Genomic DNA, 16487 nt, shown 5'->3' on the forward strand with positions numbered 1-16487 from the left:
TTTTCAGCTTGGTTTGCTCTGAAAATTGCTGGGTATCTCAGGTGTAGAGCTGGTCAAGACCTCTTCAACACATTTTTAAAATGGAAAATGCCATTTCCAAACTACAAAATTCATTGGCTCTGACAAAACCATTGTGTGGAAATATTCATCATGTCCCAGGTCAGAGAGAGAGAAGCGTGGTTGATAGTAACCACAGACTGATAGCTACAGCATTCAATCCCACTTCAAGTCCCAAGCTTTAAAAGCCTTGCTGAGTTCAGAACCACAATTTGAAGCACTTGTCTCCCACTCCCATCTGCTGCCAAGTTATTAACGTGCCATCAAATTATTCTGCAGCATGAATCTCTGAAATTCAGCAAAGTTTGAATTCATCTAAAAGCTGCCTGAGAATAGGTTTCAAGTCTTAAAATTTCTGTGCAACAAGGAATCCTGCAACATCTGTGCAGCCCAACAAATAAGTCTAAAAACCTATTATTCCCCGAAGACATTTGCCTGAGGCTTTGAAGCTGCACCTCCACTCTGCTTCTGAAATTGTAAGTTCTTACACTCCATACTAGGCCACTATCATTACTGCTTGTAGAATTTGATGACATTTCCTGGACAAATTCCGTATTTCAGATCCAGTTAAAATTGATTGGTCTATAACCAAGACCACTGATCATTTAAAAATATGTATAATAATGTGCATTTTTAATTCACCTTTTTTTTTTTTTTTCCATTCTCTAAATGATGATATTAGGCTTTATTCACAAAAGCCTTCCAAAATGTAAGAACCAAGAATATACTGCTATAACTATGCTTGTAACAGGCATATCAAAATGGTTTCTGAAATCATACAGCTCTGCAGGGGTAATGCACTGCTGGAGAGGGACAAAACATGCTCCTCTCTATACGCTGGCCACTCTCATCACCACGTAGATCCCCAAGTAACAGTTCACCCTCAGAGTAAGAAACAAGGCTACACACTAACTCAGGCTTGCTTCAGAAGATGAAGGCTTTGTCCCATTTTGTTATTTAATCAGCACTGTGAAGAATGCCATGCTCAGTTAAGTTCCCTTTCCATGTCTTCTCTGTTTTTGTGCCTCTTTATTTCCTTCACTGCAGATGCTGGGCCTTTAAATCAGGTCGGCATACTGGGTTATGTGAAACCAGACAATAACAACTAGATCCCTGTGCAAGGTGACCAACAAGCCTAGCTTGACAACGAAAGCTACAAAGACAGCATTTCTGGGAGAGTCCCTTTACACTTGAAGTTATAGTCTCAGATCAGCATTAATGATATTTGTAATTGCTTGCTTCTCTTCAGTACAGTTACGTTTTAAACATACACAAAGGCACATTTGAGTCAGTAGTTTCCAAAACGCTGGTTTATACGACCACTGAAGGAAACTAACTGTTGTTTTACAATCTTCGCTCTCAAGTCAGTTTCTCCTTCACTTTCACCCCACCTTTTTTGCTAATATTCCTTACTTTTCCCAAGTCATCGACTAACAGTCCCCCAAGAGAAGATGTGACTATATAAGGAAATTCAAACAGTAAAACAAGGACGTACTATCCAAATATAAAAATGGACAAAGTAATGCAACAGTGTGAAAACACATCCTTATCAACATCTCACAGATGAACACAGAGGCTCAGTGGGATCAGGCAATTTGGACAGCAAATGTGCGGCACTGGCAGGAACTGAACCCAAGTGGTGCAAATGCCAGTCCAGTTCATTGATCATTAGGCAGCAGAAGGTGTTATACTGTGTATGCTGATGTTAGCTGGTTTTAGACAGGCTGAAGCAGCCGAGGAGACTGAGACAGGCAGGCATTGCTCTGCTGACTCACGCTGCAGCAAGAGATTCCCCGGCCAGCCCGGCTGAACCAGCGCGGCGTTGCCTCAAGTTGTTTTTGTAGCGAGCCGCAGAACAAGCACAGACTGCGCTGGTTGCCGTGCTCTAGGGCCCGCCCACCAGTAACATGAGGCAGTGCCTAATGAAAACATCTCCAAAATGCAAGCAATTTGTTCAGGAACAGAACTTACATAACTCCAGCAAAACAAGCAAGCAAGCAAACAAAATAATTTAAAAAAGAATTAAACCTTAGGGAGTTTCCGTACCTACAGATTTCAACATTCAGAATATAGATAGCTAAAGGTCGTCATCCAGGCTTTACAGAAAAAGAAATGGAAATGAAATGATAAAGTGATTCATCTGTTGCACGCTACATGAGCTGAATTTAGGTCCTCAGCTTCTCTGTCTTGTAAATGTTACCTTTGCAACAACCTCCCAAGACTACACGATACAGTGCCCCAAAAAAGAGCATCGTGCGTGCTAGAAAAGGAGCAGTACACCTACCTCCCTGCACTTGCTTTCTGTGACACATATGCCAATACATATATGTATATATATATATATATATACACGTGCATGTGTACAAGCACACGTATCTACATGTATATATATATATAAACATGAAATACGCATATGTATGTGACCAGCGCGTGGTGAGCCCCGGGTGTGTGCGTCTTTGTGTCCGTGTCTGTGTGTCTGTGTGCCCGTGTGCTCGTTTCCAGACCTGGCGGCGCGCCCAGCGGCAGGTTCGGGGCGCGTTACCGGAGCCCCGCAGCCCGCACACGCGGCGCCGCCTCACGCCCTCGGCTCTGGGGTCTCCACGCGCGCCCCGCGGGAGCGCGCCACGGGGCCCCGCCCCCTGCCGCGGCGGTCGCCATGGGAACGGGGAAGCCGGGCCGCGGGGAAGCGCGCCCCGAGCCGCCTCGGGCGGGCGCGCGGCAGGAGGCGCGCACACGCGCGCGCGCGGCCCCGGCCGCCCCCGCGCCGTTGTCCCGGCTCCGTTTGAACGGGCCCCGCTCGCGCCCAGCCAACGGGCGCCGCGCTGGGCGCTGACGTCACGGGCGGCGGGTTCGGGGCCGGCGGCGCGGCTGGGCTCGGAGCGGCTCGGGAAGATGAGGGTGAGCGGCGGGACCCGCGGCGGGACCCGGGGCGGGGGGCGCTTTCCCCACAGCCTCGCAACTCCGGGGCAGGGCCAAGGGGAGGGAGGGAAGGGGAAAGCCCGAGGCTGTGCGGTTGCGGCGTTAGGGGCAGCCGGTTTGGTTCCTGAGTGGAGATCGCCCAGAGACTGCTCGCAGCGCTGCGCGGGGCAGGGGGTGCCGCAGCACGCCCTCACACCCCGGGGGGCCAAAAACAGGCAGTTGGGCTCCAGTGGTGTGAGCCCCCCGGTCCCAGGGACACGGCCGAGCAGGAGGTGCCCTTCGGCAGGGACCCTGGCTCGCATCCAGCGCCAGGAGTGGCAAAGGACTGGTCACCACACGCTCATCGGTACTGCACCCACAGATCCGGCTTCGGAAAAGTGAAAAGAGGGGCATCAGGCCAGAGTTGCTGTTGGTTGTTCAGCAAGGCAGAATTCAGAACGCATGTTACATTTCATCCCCGTGCAGTGTTCAGCATTAGGAGCCAGGGGAAAACTGGAGAGAAAGGAGGAATCAAGTGCAGGGAACAGAGCTGGTGCCGCTTCCGCGGCTACGGCCTCAGTGACAGAGTTTCACGTGCATTTCAAAGCCAGCAGCCAACTCCGGGACGTGCGGCTGGAGGCAGAACTTAGCTCAAGTGCCCAGGCTGCAAGCAGTCAGATATGTAATTGTGTGCAATGTATGCCTCTGTGATACCCGTGCATAAGACACACTCAGGGAAAGCTTAACCCTTTTTTTTTTTTTTTCCTCTCCCCACTTCTGCAGGAAACTATGCCCCAGACGCCAATATTTTCCAGTATGCTTGGTTCCAGTTGTAGTGGGCAAGTGCAGCCAGACATGGGAGAGAGGTGCGTGGACCCTGTTTATCAGGATGGGAACATTGTTTCTGGATCTCTGGAGGCCTTGATAGAGCGCCTGGTGCCCACCATGGACTATTATCCAGACGTAAGTACGCACTGAAGAGGTTTTTTTTTCTTTTCACGGTATCTTTGCATTAGGATCCAGCTTGGTGCATCCTCAAGAAATTCTACCTCCCCCTGATTTGAGATTAAGATGTAGGCTAAAGATGCATTGATTTCCTTTGCAATATTTACTCCATAAATACGTTGCTCAATGGGGGATACTCTCCTTTGTTAATAAGGATGCCTGCTAGAATGGTAAAGCCATGTTTAACCCAAATGGGTGCCTTAAGAACCAATTAAAAGCAGCATTAGCCATCATTTTCAATCCTTCTAAGCTGCTTTACCCCTAACACAGCCAAGATTAACTTTTAACCAGCTCCTATGTAGAGAAATAGACCAGCTCTTGCAGCTCAAATCAGCTCCAGTATTTTTTTACCACTTAATTTTCTATGCATCTCCTAGTTAGACCATCAGAAAAAAAAATAGATTGTAATTATAATGCAGTCTTTCTCAATACATTTAATGGGTGAGTGCTGTAATAATGTTTCTGAGCCTGAAAACGATTTTGCAACTGATTAAATGTCCTCACTGCAGTCCCCTGAAGTAAATGTTACTGATAACTGTAGGGCATGCAGTAAGATTCTGAACTTAGGATATTATTAAGAGATCGCTTTATCACTTAAATTGCCCCTTTGTACCCATTAATGAAGGATGTTATTTAAATTGGTTGCCAAAGATTCAAGAGGTTATATAGGTTATATTCTATCTCAGTGTGAAAAAACAGCAGATATGGCAGAAGCAATCCCACTCTTTTTAAGACTGATAGGGCAACAGGAAATTGCATTCAGTACTGACTGGTATGTTGAACTTCCACTGTCTTAGTGGGCCATGCTAGAATCTATACCTTGCACTATGTCTTTCAGTCAGATCCATTTAGAACTTTTTACTCTGGTTTCACATGGCTCACAATAAAATCCCCTCAAGCTCACACATACACACCACACATCTTTACAGTTACCACGCACAAAAAAGGCACTCTCCATATGGGTTTAGCGGGTAGAAGCAGCAGAATTTCCAGCAATGATCACTGAAAGATTAAAATGAAAAAGCAAAATGAGGATGTTTTAATTTTCCAATTCTATTCTAAACCTCTTATTTCAATATGCACTACCTTCAGTGGATGCTAAGTACCAAGTCCTTTATAAGACACAGGGGAATCACCGTAGGTAGGCATTAAACTCCAGTTGCACCCCACACAAACACGTAATGTAGAGCAGATGAAGAAGAAAGTTGGGCTTGAAGAGAACCTTGAAACATGGCATAACAGTGAAATAGTTCCAGGCTGCAATAGCTAAGCTTTCCAAGGACTCTGCTCCTTGGATTTTGTTTAATACTAGAACATAGCTATTTGCTGCTTGGATTTCTGGAATATCGTTAAGTTTAAGTAGCTGCTAATGCACAGCCCTTGTTGCAATATAGGATCTATTTATAACACAGTCACTCTGAAAATGGTTCCATAAAGCGAGCATTACTTAAGGGGTCTGTGACTTATTTTGGAATGCTGCTGGTTTCCATGGTGCTATCCCATACCCTGTGCAAGGGAGCATCGCAAACCATGCAGGCACAGACCCCACCCTGTGAGGCTGCAGTTTAAATAGACAGCGAGCTGACAGCTGGGAGAGATACAGCAGAAGCAATCAAGAGAGCTCCTGGGAAAAGGAGACAGAAAACAGTATTAAGACAAATCCATCTCCTCTACAGCAGGACACATTCTTTTAGTTAGATCAGATCACCCAATTCAGCTAAAAGGATTCATTTTAAGACGAATAGATAAATAAGCTCTGAGTGACATGAAGAGGGAGCTGTATTTGAGGCGATGCAAGTTTTGCATTTCAGTTCAGTTTCATGTTTATGCTTAACTTCATGCCCACTTCTATTTTTAGGGAAGTTGCCACAAAAGGTTAGCGCGATAGCCACTTAATGCCGATGTCCTGTCAGAAGAGGGGCCAACACTGTTTGTTCAAGAGAAAGGTATAAGCACCTCACCTCCGAGTTGCCTGTCTCTGGCCACACAGGCAGAGAAAGGGGACAAGGCATCACCCATTAATTCTCACCAAGAGAAGCTATTGGTTACGTTAGCAGAGATTACCTGTAGCTTCAGAGCGACACATCTACAAGTTGCTGTACACATCCAAATTTTTCGATTAGTACATCTAAGCATTATGCTTAGAAAGCATTCCTGTCTCTGTCGACATTAAGCTAAAGATTGCAGTAACCTTCCAGCTGGAAAAAAGGGGGTGGAGGAGAAAGCAAACACATTATCTTTCTGTGCCGGTTACAGAGGCAAAACAAAAATGTATTTGCCATGTTGGCAGAACAAGAGACAGACAAGGGAGGACAGGAAAGATAAGGGCCTACATTTGTGTATGCTCTTTTGAGGTTTGTTTGTGTACAGGGACTTGTTCAGCACACAGGAAAACGTATACTCGTGAGACGGAGGAGTTCGGGAGGTTAGGAATGGAATGTACCAGTCTGCAACCCTTGTGCCCAAGCAAGAAAGTGTTTCAAGAAAATGTTTCACAAACAAGAAGTTCCAGAATGAGCAGTGAGTGCATGAAGAAAGTATTTTTTTTTTCTCCTCCTCAAGACAACATCAGTACATTCTTGGGTCAGAGAGTAACAATTCCTTCTTTAGTCTTGTGTGCTTGCCTCTTTTTTTTTTTTTTTTTTTTTTTTTTTTAATATAATTCAGCTCATCTCTTAGCAACAACTTTAGGCACTAGAGGAATCTGGCTTCTTTTTCTCTTGGAAAGCACAAGACCCTTTTGTGTCATCTAAGTTGTTCCAAGTACAGGAATATATATAGATTTTTTTTTACCTCTTCTCCCAAATACCTGTCACTTCTGTAGGATAAGAGGAGCTTAACTTTCAATCTCAAAGATTATGGAAGCATTTTTAATCATTTTTTGTCAAACCAGCTAGCTTCAAAGCTAAGTTTCCTTCTCCAAACCATCTTCTTCATATGTGGGGGACTGCATATGAGAGAGTGGGGGTCTTTAGTCTGTTACAGCATCGAGCCTATACGGGTGTAGGTGTACAGGTGTAATAAATCACAGAAATGCTCCATCTGGAGAAGGCATCTGACATTAGCGTGAAATATTTCCTATCCAGAAAAGTGGTTCCTAACCACCGAGACCTACCGCTAAACTGATGTGTACAGCTTGGTTCAACCTCGATCCTCTCCATTGGATAGGAAGTGGTTATTAGCAGAGGCAGGGAGATAGGGCTCAGCACTGCTGTCAGGCACAGGATTGTTTACTTGCAGTTACTCCCTTGTCTATGCCAGCATAAGCAAAAAGTCTTAAATCTCTACCAGCAGTATCAAAAAAGAAACCTAAGAAGTAAGACCAGACACCCATATATTGTAAACCAGCCTCGGTTAAGTGACTTAAGAAGCGGCATAAATACAGCAGATGGGTTCCAGAAGAAGAATAATTTGTTTCTACAGTTTAGCAGTTCAATGTTGTCTGGAAAAGCATCGCACAGGTCCGGTACAGATACTGCTGATTACAGAGAGACACCAGCAAGCCTAAAATGGAAAGCACACGCTTCTACGGCCACATATCTTCCTGTATCTTGCCACTTCAGCAGTTTTTTGAACCTCATACAAAACAGTACTGAAGAGACCAAACACAAGTACAGGTCATCTGGGTCACTCTTCTCTTGCAGTGTAACATCAGGAAAATGATACTCTGAGTGGGGCTTTCTTGAAGTCACTCTGGACAAACATTGTCCCACATCACACAGACTTCCACCAATGAGACCTACACTAGAATTAGTGCGAGAAGCAAAATTATATCTTTCCTTAAAAGAATGTGTTCCAGCTTATCAGAGCGAAGGTCACTGACAGGGCAGCGTGGCTTGCATTTTGGTTCCTTGCCACTTATGCGTACAGGCAACTTTCTCGTGGGCTTCCAGACTTCCAAAGAACAAGAATGTGTGGAAGGGATGAAAAAGTATCAGAGCTCCTTTTTTTTTTTTTTTTTTTTTTTTTTTTTTTATTCCCCAGCTCTCTTAAATGCAAAATAGGGTAAAAGCAAAAGCAATAGCTGCTTCACATTTCCAGAATAAAAGTCTTCACACAACCCTGTGACAGCTGACACACCCAGCAGCTAAATTCCTTTCCCAGATAGGCCAGACTTACAGTTTTAAGTTCAGGGACAGTGTTGATAGAAACAAAGACAGGAATTGGCTACAAAAAATAAGAGAGGACAACCAGGCATAGGTTACCCCCCAAAACCAACAGCATTCTGTCTCATATTTTAATTCTTAAAATAAGTGTATCAGTTTAAGGATCATTCTCACATATATAAGCATACAACAAGTGATATGTTGTCCCCATAACATAACCAAGTCCCCGTCTGTAACCAAGTCAGCTCTTCGGCCTGTAACACATTGCATGCACACTACTCAACATTTTATATATCAAATTTCTCCAAAGCTAGCACAATCTCATCAACTGTTTCCAGATGCAGGTGTAAGAGCTACATTAAATTTCTTGTTAAAGTTCATAAACATTTTTTTTTTGTCATGTAACTGTAACTCTGAAAATTCTGAAGAGACACATAAGCTTGTTGGGCAGAAGCCCAGTTTAAGTTATCACTATGTCCATTTTTGGGACGTTTGCAGCCATGCCACCATGAAGGGAAATTGCTGTGTCCTGCCACTGTCCAGGCCACCCACTTGAAGTCATTATGAATTATGAAGTCATTAGGTGGCCCCAGCTGTCTGTCTCTGGTAGACCATGGAAGTGCTTCTCAAGAACCCAACCCAAAGTGCCCATCCAGTTAACCTAGCCCTTCTTCTCCTCTCTTCATCTATTCATAAGCTGTAGAGGAGGCAAAACCTACAGATGAATTCATTTTAATTGCACAGATTTAATGCTATTCCTAATTTAATACATGAACCCCAGTGCTTATAAGGCCTTAAAATCATAATTTGTATTTTAAATGCCTCTGCAGTGTCACATTTCACTCTGTTCCTTCATTAGCTTCCTCTGCAAGCTTGGGAAAGAGTTGGATTTGGATTTTCCATGGATACATACTTAACCTATTATGTACTTCGCACACTCTCAACACTCCCAACTCTCAGCACACTGACCTCTAGTTAACTTCATTTATATTTTAAAAACACTCCTTTTTCCCATTCTGATATTTGGAAGTATTTTAATACTAAACTTATAATGTAGGGCACTCTGGATACTAGAGAAGTGGAAACATTTTTCATTAATAGCACACATTATTGTAATTAGAGAGGTAAACTCCATAATCTTTTTGGATTTGAAGATGCCATCATTGTTTGGCTACAAGTATGCTTTAGAGACTACAAGCAGCAAAATTCAGTAGCAAACTGTAAAGATGCCATATTTTAGACAACTGGCTTTAAGTTCTTAGATGTCTCAATTTACTTGCCCAATCCAAGGTGACATATGTGCACAGTGGTTATTTATATGCGCATGTGGCTGTGGCCTGCCAAATCACATTTCTAAAAACATGGTGCAAAGTAACAGTACACACTGCAAACATAGCATAGGGTAATTGAAATCCTTAGCGAAGGAGATCCCCTACAATTTCCTTACTACAATTTTTGTCAGAAAGCTTCAACAGAAGCCCTTAAGAGCTGCTAACAACATTACTCTGGCGATTACATCCAAATACAGAAGCCAAGTTTCAAACACCAAAACAGGACCAGGGCACAAAGGCATTCTCCCTTCGTGTAATTGCCCAGAGTATGATTTGGAATACGATGCATTACAGCTTTTACAGAGCAAGTGAAGAGGCTCTTTCTAATGAGAAATAATAATTGTTGACACATACTGGTAGAATTCATGCTGAAAGGAGTCTGAAACAGGCCCACATAGGTAAAAGTAAGCCTAAAACTGAATTACTGTCATATGGCCTCAATCTACGCTCAAGCTTGTGTCAGTGACTGTGGGAAAAAGGAAAGAAAAAAGATACATGAAGAAATTACAGCTGTGGTTTTGAATACACATGAAGCAGTTTTCTGCAGCTCAATGAAAAACAGTCACTCCTGCAGAAACCAAGTGGCAAAAATAATAGTGTTCAAATGACATAACACCCTACACTGGACGTATTTCATTTGTCTTTTGGTGAGTGATGACTAGTTAGGCATATTAAGTTGGCCATTTTAAAGGGAAATAATCTGGCAATCTGGAAACAACACCACAGTAGCCTTGAAGCCTACATTTCCTCTTAACAGTGCTAGAAAAGACCACAACCTCTCTGGAGGAAGGAAGAATTACACAAAGTTTAGAAGTAAAGCTACATTTATATTTTATAGAATAGTTTTTTTTTATTAGTCTCCAGGGAAGACAGATGATTTTGCTAAAGTTATTCTACTTGCTTTCTTCCCTCTCTGCTCCCACAGAGGACTTACATCTTCACTTTCCTGCTGAGCTCCCGAGTCTTCATTCATCCCCATGAGCTCCTGGCTAAAGTGGGGCAGATCTGCATCAAACAGAAGCAGCAGCTGGAAACGGGGACTGAGGCAGAAAAGGTAAATGAACATTTATGCCCTGCAGTTGGCTGTGCTGCTGTCATTTATTTCCCACTCTCTCCTTTTCATTAAAAAGCTAAATAGATAGATAAAGAATAAATTGAAATTACGATCAGCATGTATTACTGAATGTGCTTTTATTTGTGTTGTCTTCCTTGAAGTACTGTTGCTTCTTTGCTGACTACAACTGTAGGCTACGTAGTACCTTATCAGCCTGGTACAGTGGCCAGAAACACAACCTTGCTCATGAGCTCCAGGTCAGTGCTGCGTGCTGGAGCAATGCTTATCTGCCATGAAACCTGGCCAGCAACTCACTTTGCACCTTTGGGCTTTTGCCAGGCTAGGTCTGTCTGCAATCTGAGTCCCGTCATCACGCTATCAGAGCGGCGAGCCCTGCTAGAGGTACACTAGGAACCCGTTATTGCTGGGGTGTTACACATAGCTTGGTGTAACAGTAAATCAGGAATTTTCCTCTCATGAAAATAAAGGGATGCACTACTTGAAATGGTAGCCTATGCTTGCACATATGAATATGCAGTTTTACTACAACTAATTAGACGTAACGGGGACAGTTTATGATATGCACTGAAATCCATTTAAGTCTCACCATTATGGAAAACATGTATTGAAGGACTTGACTGAAAACAAAGTACCAGAATAGTCCCAGCTGGGATGCAAATATAAGCGGCAGAAACAAGGATGAAGTCAGCAAATACTTAATGATCTCAACTGCTCAAATCCTGGGCATATTTTAGATCCATTCTTCTATAATGCAAAATTAGAGGCTCACATTCCTAGTTCTCAACACTTTGATAATCCCATTTCCTTTTCTCCTTGTTGCATCAGGAGTCCAAATGGGGAGCACAAATGGTAACCCTGTGCTTTGGCAACACAGGCTTTTTGACAGCAATACTGGCTTAAGGGCTTCTCTCCACCTTTCTATTTCTGGTCTGCAGTCTCATATTATGCCACAACATTCCTCCACGGGGAAAGCTAACCCCTTGGTGCAGGGTGACTTGCATCCAGGTCAGTCCCCTGCTCCACTCACCAAACAGCTGTGTAACTAGCTGTGTTGGTGCTGGGAAATTGGAGGTTCTCAGGGAAGGCAGATGTAAGGACTACTACATCCATCTTTGTACAGAGGTGCTAACAGTTCCCATCACCACCCCTGAACTAGTTCATGACTTAGCAACCCCACGCTGTTCCTTTGTAAATTGTAGTGTTTAGTTAGACAGAGCTGAGGAACCATCAGAGGTAGGAAGTTGTAAGAGATGCTGGGACTGAAACATGTCTGAAACATGGGGTAAAGCTGTCTACAGATACGTGGTAAGGATGAGTGACTGCTGTCAGTAGTTAGTGTCAAAATATGTACGTGAAATGCTTGGATTTAAAAATAATGGAATATAAAATGAAACTCTTCTGTGAAAAATAATACACTTAGATGAGTTGTGTTTTTTTTTTTAAGCTCAAACAGTAGCTGGAGACTAAATCACTTGACTGTTAAAGATATGGTGCTAGTGGTGAAGTAGTACAATTCTGGCTTTTCAGCAGATGCATTTAAGAAATCATGACTTCCACACTGAAATGAATTAGCATTACATCGTAACAACAGGATGTGAAGTAGAGCTGCTCATATTCCAAACACCCACACTCTTACACCTTCTGCTGACAATTTGGAAATGGGCCTACAGGAAAACCAACAGCAGGGTGACAATAAAACATGAGTGTTTGGGAGGCTGCTGTAATTTACATGCTTTTCTAGTTGCTTTTCCTACTACGCCCTTGATCCCTTCCATCCCCCTTAATATGAACTGTAATTTTTTCCAGCTCACTGAACACAGCATTCTTGGGAAACACTACATAAAAATTCTAACATCCCTCTCGAATGACTACTTTGCAGACCTGTACTACAAGCACCTGTATCTTTTACACAAAAACTTGGCCACTAGCATATGCAAACATTTGTTTTTCTATCTGGCAACAAGTCAAAGCTCATTTTATAGGTAGCGTGGAAATTCTCAACTCAAGGCACGCTACCTACTCACACTCATAACCCATCATCAGCTGACCTTACCTTCTAATAGGGGACTTCATAGCAGAAAATAGCTGGCAAAAGTAGTTAAAGCAGCCCTGATCATGTCTGATAAAAGATTTGCATAAACAAACTCTAAGACAAGAAGCTGCCTGACTTGTTGCCTGGGTACTGTGTGAGCTGAAAAAGTGGCAAGGAGATGGGTGTTTAGGTTAGGCACCACAATATTGATCTTTCCTTTGTTTTTGACATTTCTGGCAAACTGTAGAAAACAAGCTGAGAGAAAAGTACATTAAGAAGACATATGGGATGTCTTAGAGCCCGCTGAGAGTCTTTTTGGCGAATCATAAAAAAAAGGGATTCACGGTTTAAAATGCCAGTTATACTATAGATACAAGTAGTTGAGCTTGACCATAAGGGATAAAATTTAACCCTCCATAAGCACACTGGAAATTGGAGACTCAAAGAAAATGGCCACAGAAAAAAGCACTTGTGTATAAAGTAAAAGTTAGCTCCTATTAAGCTTGTCTTACCTGTCTCAGAATACATAAGTCCCTTCAAAAATACTAATCGCGCCCTCAGTTTCTGTCAGCAGTAAGATCTCCTTTTTAAACCAAAAAATGGGAACAGTACTCGTAACCAGGTCAATGTCATTAAGCCTCCCTTTCCTGCAGCCACGTTACTGCAGCTGCCCTCCTTTCTAACTGGGAGCTGGTTCTCAGGCCTGCCTGTCTTTTGCCTCATGTAAAACAGGGCTGTCCCAAGCACTTAACAGAAGTATCTTTCTTCTCGAACACTTATGGGAGAGGTGCTCCCACTGACTCCAGAGAATTCAGGCCTTGCAAGGAGAGGCTGACATCTGGGGCAGGACTACAGAAAGAGCAGGCTGGTGGGTTTATTGCAAGCATGACAAAAAAAGAGAACGCGTGTTGCTGCTGCCCATGTATCTGTGCAATTTCTATCTAGGTTATGGCAAACCACGTGCGGCCAGCCTGTCACGCTGCTCTGGGTTTCACTAGAGCGCACGTGAAACCGGAATCTCATGTTTTGCTGTGCTGATGGTTTTTAGTGTTGTGCTCAAAGCACGCCTCCTTTTCTTGAGCATTAAAGCATCTGGTAAAACAATAGGCTTTTTACACCTGTAATCCCAAAGACAAAAATAGTTTGACATTGTCTTGCAAAAGATGCCCAGCTTTCTACCAGAAAGCAAACGCTAGCGACTCCCAAGTACAGATACATGGGATGGGAAGTCAGAGTTCACGTGGAGCTGCTCACCACAGCCTAAGGATTCTGGAGCCTTCCTTCCCCCATCCCTCCATGCTAAATTTCAAAAGTTTAAAAGAAAAGGTCAGGTTAACTAATACCAAAACCAGTTCCATAGCGGCTTTGGGTGACCAACAGGGGAGTATGCATGTACCTGTTAACTCCAATTGAATGGAAGCATACTGCCTGGCTAATTAGTTCTCTCATCACCTGCAGGTTCTTCTTTTAATAATGGAAAGCTCCATGCATTTCCTAGCAAAGGAGCCTAAATTGTCTTTTCCTCAAGGCAGGTGACAGTGGACAGACAACTCTCATCTGGAGCTGTATTGCCCTCTATTTAGAAAGACCTTGAAGCTGGGCTCCACATCATCACCAGCAGAAACTGAACTGTCAGAGCCTTCCTCACCTATCTGTGTGCTTTGCAGGAATGCCGACTGCTGGCAAAGAGGATGTTTCCTTGTTGCCATCACTACCCAACTATTCTGTGCTAGCAGGATCAATTAACTACTGTCGATAAAAAGAGCTAGGAAAAGCATGCTAGTGAAGTGCAGTTTGCAACTCTGGAAAAAAGGCAAGAAAATTCCCTTCAGACTTGCAAGGAGCATTTGTTCATTGTCAGAGTGAAAATTCCAGGGTGCGTGGTTTAAAGTTCTTATTAACCATTTATTGATATTCTGACTGCATACCTGTGACGTGTAAGGAGTGCAAAAATAGTTTAGTTTGGTTTACTTTAGGTTTTGATTAAGTCATCCTGGGAGATACTATGATCAGATGATATTTTGAGGCAGAAATTCCTATCAATTCTTGTAAAGCATCATCTGTCTTAAACTTCCTGTGGCAATACTCCCATACTAAAATCACCTTCTTTAGCCCCTAAGCTTCTGATCGAGAGTGCAGTAAGGAAATTACATTGCAGATGAGAAGAATGAACAGCTGTTTAATGTGACTTCTTTAGCTTACACAAGTAGGAAGGTGAACAGATGAAAACTTCCTCATTTTCCCCTCAGTGCATCACCGGTTGGGTAGAAAATAAACATAACTCGAACAAAGTTTTGATTCTGGCTTGTTAAAAGTCTTTCTAGCACACCCACTCAGTTTTGCATGGGTGCTCCTTCAGGTTTATTGATGCTGCTCTCTATTGCCATGGTACTGCTATAATTGGCATCCAATTCAGGTCTATCCGATGAAAAGCCTTTGAAGATTCATGAGTAACAGAAGAACTTGGAAAATAAAAAAAAAGTGTTGGCCCTTACTCAAAAAGCTATCAACCACAGAACAGGGAGGAAGAACTATTTTCTCCGTCCATTTTGATTTAGATTTCACGGAGAGAACACACACATCTTTCCTGTCATTCATTCATTTTAATACACAGCTCAATCTGGAGGGTCTGATAAATTCTGTAGAACAGAAGTGTCTTTGTGAACATTTCTCATGAAAGATACCTGGTACAGGGCTGCATTTGGTATGCATTTGAATTGTAACAGTAAAGGTACCGCTGCCTCAGATGGCATAAATCAGCTTAAGTCCCACGGACTTCAATCAAATAAGATGCTTAAACTATCCTGTCATCTTCCTGGCTTTATAAAGCTAACCTTGAAAATATCTTCAAAGAGTTCGGTAAGAAACATTGCCAAGCTATCCTGAAAGGGGGCTAAGTCATCTTATTTAGGAATCTGGCTCACTGTTAAATATGCTCTTTTTTTCTCCCCTTGACCTACCACAGATGCAAAGTATATTCAAGGACATCTAGTTTTATGCAAACCATCATCAAGTATTTACTGTCAGACAGGTCTGTGGTCAGTAATTAACACATTGCTTCTTTCTAGGCAAAGCTGAAATCCTTTGCTGCCAAAATCATTCAGCTCCTGAAGGAATGGACTGAAACTTTCCCCTATGATTTCCAAGATGAAAAATCCATGAAAGAGTTGAAGGAGATCGCTCACAGGATCACACAATGTGATGAGGTAGGGGCGGGGGGGAAGTAATATTTGTGTCAGCCTCTATGTAGTTTATCGTATTAAATTGGAAACTGTTGCTCCTACATGCAGTATTTTCTAAACAGACTACAGCAGCAGTTACTAAGCTGTCAGCGTAGCTGCAGGACACAGGCTGAGGGATGAACTTAATGGCCCATTAGCAGAAACTCTCTGTGTATAATCACCGAGTATAAGATGAAGAGACAGAAAATTCAGTGATGAAAAATAGATGTATTGCAGAAGCAGAAAGAACAGTGACTATAATGGCACAATACAGTTAACTCTCGTGACGACTTATGTCCCATCCTTTGTGCTTTGCTGCTACTCAAAGACTATCAAGTACGTTGTATCAGTGTACTCTAGCTCAAGGTGAAGATGCTTATGAGTGACTGTTTTTTTTGTGCGTTTTATTTTTTGCTACATTTAAGGTGCCCCTGAAGTATTTCCGCAAAGGAAGTTTGAGACCGGCTAGCTGGTCAGTCACCACTCTTAGCAGCCTTGAGTTTTCAGTTTGTGAAGAAAACTGGCTCTCACAAAAAACGTTTCTGAAGTGATCAGATAAAGCAAATTAGAAGATAACTACAGATGTTACTCTTCTTTTTTTTGTTTGTTTGTTTAAAGAGAAAAATGACGAAGCCTATACTTCTTCCTTACTGAGAAAGTCACTCTAACTACCAACAGACAGAAGAAGGGCTATAATCGAGAACTGCAAGGGAATTAACTGTGGGGTGTTTGTGTGAACACGAAGGGTTACTTCTATACAAG

General features: G+C 42.9%; 1 protein-coding gene across 3 annotated transcripts in view; it reads left to right on the forward strand.

Annotated features, from left to right (window-relative positions):
• Positions 1 to 16487, forward strand: part of RASGEF1A (RasGEF domain family member 1A) — a 48154-nt gene that overhangs the window by 19770 nt on the left and 11897 nt on the right. For 2 of the 3 annotated variants that reach the window (XM_084290592.1, XM_084290590.1), the window contains exons 2-4: positions 3739 to 3918; positions 10323 to 10451; positions 15573 to 15710. In XM_084290592.1, coding sequence (XP_084146718.1) covers positions 3739 to 3918; positions 10323 to 10451; positions 15573 to 15710 — 447 coding nt within the window. Of the gene's footprint in view, positions 1 to 2825; positions 2956 to 3738; positions 3919 to 10322; positions 10452 to 15572; positions 15711 to 16487 lie in introns of those variants that run through there. The other variant, XM_084290591.1, reaches the window with a different exon arrangement.

Source organism: Netta rufina, assembly GCF_964035555.1.
Source record: "Netta rufina genome assembly, chromosome: 7".
Classification (NCBI taxonomy): Eukaryota; Metazoa; Chordata; class Aves; order Anseriformes; family Anatidae; genus Netta; species Netta rufina.